Source organism: Danio rerio, chromosome 3 (genome assembly GCF_049306965.1).
Source record: "Danio rerio strain Tuebingen ecotype United States chromosome 3, GRCz12tu, whole genome shotgun sequence".
NCBI classification, from domain to species: domain Eukaryota; kingdom Metazoa; phylum Chordata; class Actinopteri; order Cypriniformes; family Danionidae; genus Danio; species Danio rerio.
The window spans coordinates 62,892,831-62,898,830 of NC_133178.1; the positions used below are offsets into that span (position 1 = coordinate 62,892,831).

The following is a 6,000-nucleotide window of genomic DNA, read 5'->3' on the forward strand; positions in this document are numbered from 1 at the left end:
CCAATCAAAATCTGTCTTAAAGCGGTGCATGCTGGATAGAAACTTTGTCCGGATTGATGCTGCGCCGATGTCACATGACTGACAGATTTCGATCAAACTGTGCAGCGCTGCATGAAGTCGAACACACCTATACACTGGTTGAGCCATGTGTTCATACACAACATGTAACATAGACCCATGACACAAATTATATCAACTTTACATCATTAAATAATTAAATGTCTTTACATTACTCTAATACCAGTCCTTACCAGAGTGAATTATTAGTGGCAGAAGAGCAGCTCCTGTCTAAACCTTTATTTGTTCAGTTCTGAGCTTCTGTTACTGGAGAAACGCTGAGAAACCCAGAGACTGTTATTTATTATTTTGTGTCTCTGAGTGGAGAATTAGTTTCTTCTTTTACTGAACTCGACCGCTTTAGACGGCTTCTTCATCTTCTGCTCCTGAATTCAGTCATTGTGAAGTGAAGCTCAGTTTAGAAGAGCTGAGAGTCAGAGCACAGGAGACCCGGGTCTGATCCTTACTGAAGTCAGATCCTCACAGCACATCTTCAGCCCTGCAGATACAGAACAAACTCACTAAAACATTTACACCTTCATTATAAACCACAGCTAGAGAGGATTATGTGTGGGATTCATCTGATATTGCTCTAGAATTAGTGACTGTTTTCTGCTCTTCCTGATGTTTATCTGCATAAAACACACATCAATGAAGAGCAGAGAGACGTGAATTATGACCTGAAGTGGATGCAGTGAACCCTGACTCACATAACTGTACATGCTCACACACATGAGACACCTGTTAGCTCAGCAGGTTTATGTAAATGACTGTGAAACTGAGGCGGGCGTCTCTTTTAGTGTCTCTACAGTCTTCAAGTTTCTCTCTCTGATCATCTCAGCTTTATTCTACAGCACTGCTCATCTTTACACGTCACAGACACCAAATCACAAGATGATCTCAATATTCTGCTCTGTCTGCACTCTTCTGACCTGTGAGTTTCCTCATGTCTGATGGACAGTTTAAAGTGTTGGACACACGATCTCATGTAAAGCTTGTGTTTGTTCTGCAGGTGTCAGTGGAGTGACTGTAGTGACTCAGAGTCCAGTAATCTCAGTCAGTAAAGGACAAACCGCTCAACTGGACTGTAATCTGGGGACGGTGACTGGTTCTCAAGCTGTATGGTACAAACAGACTCCAGCAGGAGTTCCTCAGTATGTGCTACAATTTTATCATGGCTGGAGTTCACCTTACTATGGATCTGGTTTCTCTGCTCCTAAATTCACATCAACACATTCATCTAAATCAGATTATAGTCTGATCATCAGTAATGTGGTTGTGAGTGATTCTGCAGTGTATTACTGTCAGACATGGGACAGCTCTGTTAGTGAGTACATATCACAGTGATTCACATCATGACAAAAACCTCCTCACTGCTCACATTCACTTCTGCTTTAGTTAACAGATGATCAGAGCTCAACTTCACAGATTAATAACACATCACAGAAATTTCCCTCCATCACTGAATATATATTAATGTAAAGTCTGTCATCATGAAATAATAAACAGAACATCCAGTCTGATCGGTCCATATACTGAACAATAAGAGTCTGATCAGAAACTGTAGTTACTAATGTGAGATTGACACTAATGAAGCCATAAAATACCTTGTTAATAATAAAGGAAACTCTCCTCTGGAGTATATTAGTTATAAAAATGTAATTTGCACTTGAATATATCCATATCTCTTATTGTTTTATGCTGATTTTGTGCTGTTTGGAGTCTCTACAGTCTCTCTCAGCTGCTGAAGAACAACAAGCATGAATGAGATTGTGTTTAAAGCACTTGAACACACAGCAGATACCACTGATATGAAGAGTAAAGCAGCAGCAGGAGTGTGTGTGTGTGTGTGTGTGTGTGTAAAACATTTGTCCATGAATGAAGTGTGTAAAGCACACGGTGAGCTGAGCTTGAGTGAGTCTTTCACTTCTGTTTGTGTCTCTTCACAGACTGAGGAGGTTTTTGTACGGCTGAACATATCAAATCTTTCACTGTGGTATTCGGACAAGGAACTAAACTCATTGTGACGGGTAAGTCATCGCTCTACTGTATTACTCTTCATCTGCTTCATGTTTATTATATTGATCTGTGCTCTATAGTCAGTTTTATTAGTGGACTGTTAAGAAAGCATGTTGTAGATTTAGAGTTAAACACATTTCATTAATGTAGTAGAAGAACTGTTGCTGCTAAAAGTAGAATAACCGTTACTCCATTTTAAAAGTAATTTAATAAGTATTTACTAATGATAATTATTATTTAGATCTTACCCAATTTCTTTTGGTGTTATCGCTGTTACATTTACACACTATTTACCCAAATATTTATGATATAATCTACCCAAAAGAAGTGAGTGCAAATTATTGCCTCAATCTTATTGAGTAGATTCTATAGGTTGTTTTTAAAGTGCATAAAACCGCAGATTTTTTGTAAAATTCTGTGCAGAAATAGCTAAAAATGTCTGTAGATTCTGTCTGGCCCTATAATCACTCTACTGGGCTTTCATTCTGTTACTGTATTATATATAGTGAACTCGTTGTAGATATATTTATGTTTTTATCTCAGTTTTTATACTTGCTAACACTTTATTTATATGGTCCATTTGAGTATTAGTAGATCTGCTTAATATCTGTTGATACGCTCCTTCAACAGACATTTAACTGACTGTAAGAAACTTTGTAAGTACATATCAGCTTACACTAACCATTACTCTTAACCCCAGCCCTAACCCCGATCTAAAAGTCTTCTTATAATCTAATGAGAATCAGTTGGCATGCAGATGCAATCTAACTTAATTGCAACAAAAGGACCATCAAAATAAAGAGTGACCGTTTACTTTGCCAGTCACAATTATTTTCCATCAACTGCCCTGAAATACACTGTTAAATGAGCTTTATTAGTCATATTATTATTATTATTATTATTATTATTATTATTATTATTATTATTATTATTATTATTTATTATTTTTAATTTAATATTCAGCTGTTAATATGTTGTGATTTAGGAAGCTTTAGAAATCATTTTGTATAAAAGTGTATTCAGTTAATCAACAATGTCTAGTATATTTGTAGTTAAAAGCCTTAAAAGTGTATTTGTACTTTAAATAGTTTTGTTGTAAACTAAAATCAAGCATGTGTGTGTTTAAGTCATCGCTCTACTGTATTACTCTTCATCTGCTTCATGTTTTATATATTGATCTGTGCTCTATAGTCAGTTTTATTAGTGGACTGTTAAGAAAGCATGTTGTAGATTTAGAGTTAAACACATTTCAGTTCAGCATTTTTTGCTCCTCAAGCGTCAAACCCTGAAATATACTTTCTCCTAAAGTTTAACTCTCAACTACAAGAGTTTTCTGTCTGGATGTGTTTTATATCAGTGATCACTCGACTGGGCTGGTCAAGTCATTGTAGATTATATTTTATTTATTTCAATTTACTTTGTTAGTCATGTTTTTCCCCATTAGGTTACTTGGAAAAACCTTTAAAAGAATAAAAAAAATCACTGCAGATTTAATCTTAAATTTACTGATTGTGTGTTAAATGAGCTTAATTATTATTATTATTATTATTATTATTATTATTATTATTATTTTCCTCATCATCATTATTAAACCATTCTTATATTATGATTTTAAGAAAACTTTCAGAATTATTTTGAACGCAAGTTTATTTAATCAATCAATAAAATAATGTTTATTTGAACTTAAAAGAAGTAAATCTTTATGTTAAAACAAAAATCATAAATTTATTTAATTACTTGTTGGTTAAAATCTAATTTAAAAAAAGAGGCAAATACAGTATTAAAATGACAAATATTTGCTGTTTTTAAGCAATTAATAAATATTTCTTGAATGTCGTAAGAGTCCTCACAGCTACACCGTGTCTCAAAAAACTCCAAGCAAAATTAATTAAGTCAGAAATTCGTCAAAATACATCCCACTTACATTATATTTTTTAATTAGATCGCAATTTTCACCAATAAGTAATATAATCCACCTTTTGTCCAGTTTTTAATCAGAAATTCATGAAGAAAACAAGAAGCACTGCAGCCTTTCAGTTCTCGTAAACCTTTGATCAAACTCTTATCTTCAACCCAAAACACTATTTTTTATGTGAGCCTAAAGGCTCGTAAACACCGGAACCCTTTTCGTTTGCGTTTATCGTCAGCATTTTACGAGATGTTTTGTCAGATTAAAGCCCAAGCGATTTTCACTGGCGTTAAGCAGAAGAGTCTGCAAAATATAAATATGCCGTTATTTCACCGTCATTGCTTCAGCATCAAGGAAAGTAAATAAAAGGATTATTATAATGCACAGATTGTGCTGATATTCCTGTACAGAGTTTAGTCATTCTCACTCCTGTAGTACGATTAGCAGTCTTATTTTTGTATGATACAGTATATTAGTGTTGTTTTTTTAAAGGACATGGTGTTTAGTCATTTTGGATGTTGTGGGGACATTAATGAGGTTAACGGCTCAAAAATCACACAGAATAAAGTATTTTGAAAACTGTCTCCTGTAAGGGTTGTGTTTAGGGGATCAAATATACAATTTGCACAGTATAAAAATCATTACATTTATAGAAAGTCCCCGTAAAGATAGCTGTACAAGTGTGTGTGTGCTGATGCTGATGTTGGTGTGTGTTGTAGACGCTGCTGCTGCTCCTCCTGTGCTCACCATCCTCCGTCCATCATCCAGAGAAGAGCTGAGCTCCAGTAAAGTCACTCTGCTGTGTCTGATCAATCACATGTCTGTGGCTTTCGCTGATGTGCGTTGGCTTGTGAACGGGAACTCGGTTACCGAAGGCGTCTTCACCGGCTCTGCTGAACAGCAGCCTGATCACAAATTCAAGAGCAGCAGTTCTTTAACCATCCAGAGCTCCGAGTGGGACAAAGACAGAGAGCTGACATGTGAAGCCACTGTGGCCTCCAAAACCAGCAGAGCAAGCATCAGGAAATCTGAATGCAGCGACTGAACCTGGAGAAGCGGATGTGCTGTTCTACTGTTATCAGAGCTGATCATATCTCTTGCTGGAGTGGCTCATCAATATAGAGAGTGCTCAAATAAAGCCTCCTCATTTTCTGCTGATGATCTTTCGCCTTTAATGTTGATTTACAACTGTTTTAATAAACTGCATCTTCAACAAACTTTGTCTTTGTGTTTATTGTCTTACCGTCTTTCGGATAGATGTTAAAGCGAGGTCCTGACTCTCTGTGGTTATTAAAAATCCCATGGCACTTCTAGTAAAGAGTAGGGGTCCCTGATATCCTGGCCAAAGTTCCTCAATCGATCATCATCCCCATCTATCGAATTGGTTCTATCACTGTCTGTCCACTCCACCAATAGCTGGTGTGTGGTGAGCGCACTGGCGCCGTTGTCCTGTGGCTGCCGTCGCATTATCCAAGTGAATGCTGCACACTGGTGCTGGTGTGGAGATATGTACTTTTGGTGTTTGGCCATACACAACAAATGCGCTATATAAACACACATTACATTACATATTGTGCAGAGGAATGAAGAGATTGAACCTTTAAACTGTATGAACTGCTGTCAAGATGAAGTCAAGACTGATTTTAATAATCAATGAGGGAATGAAGGATGAAAATCTGACGATGCAAACACTCAAATCGAGTCTTCAGACTGAAAATCAAAGAAAGCTCTGTTCATCTGAGGGTCAAACATCAAACTAAACTGCTGTCACTGCTACACTGTAAAAAAAAAAAACTAGTTTTAAAGAAAATATCCCTACAGTTTTTTACAGTAATTCTTTTGTAATTTAAAATTATATGTAGAATTTAGTAAAATGACAAACAATCTCTCTAAATTCACAGTTTGACTTTTATTTTAGGTACTTTATCATTAAAGACAAATTACTGACATTTTTGTTTTTTATACAGAGAAATTACAGTATTATTTATACAGTATTTCTTCTGTTATTTTAAATT

At 35.8% G+C, this 6,000-nt stretch overlaps 1 protein-coding gene across 1 annotated transcript; it reads left to right on the forward strand.

Moving 5' to 3' along the window:
- The first annotated feature begins 862 nt into the window (after nucleotides 1–862).
- On the forward strand, nucleotides 863–5,194 carry igl1c1 (immunoglobulin light 1 constant 1). Its single transcript, XM_021474765.3, has 4 exons — nucleotides 863–991; nucleotides 1,070–1,392; nucleotides 2,054–2,087; nucleotides 4,705–5,194. Exons 1-4 carry the CDS (start codon nucleotides 952–954, stop codon nucleotides 5,028–5,030), a joined length of 723 nt encoding a protein of 240 aa, XP_021330440.2. The 5' UTR covers nucleotides 863–951; the 3' UTR covers nucleotides 5,031–5,194.
- The last annotated feature ends 806 nt before the right edge of the window (nucleotides 5,195–6,000 follow it).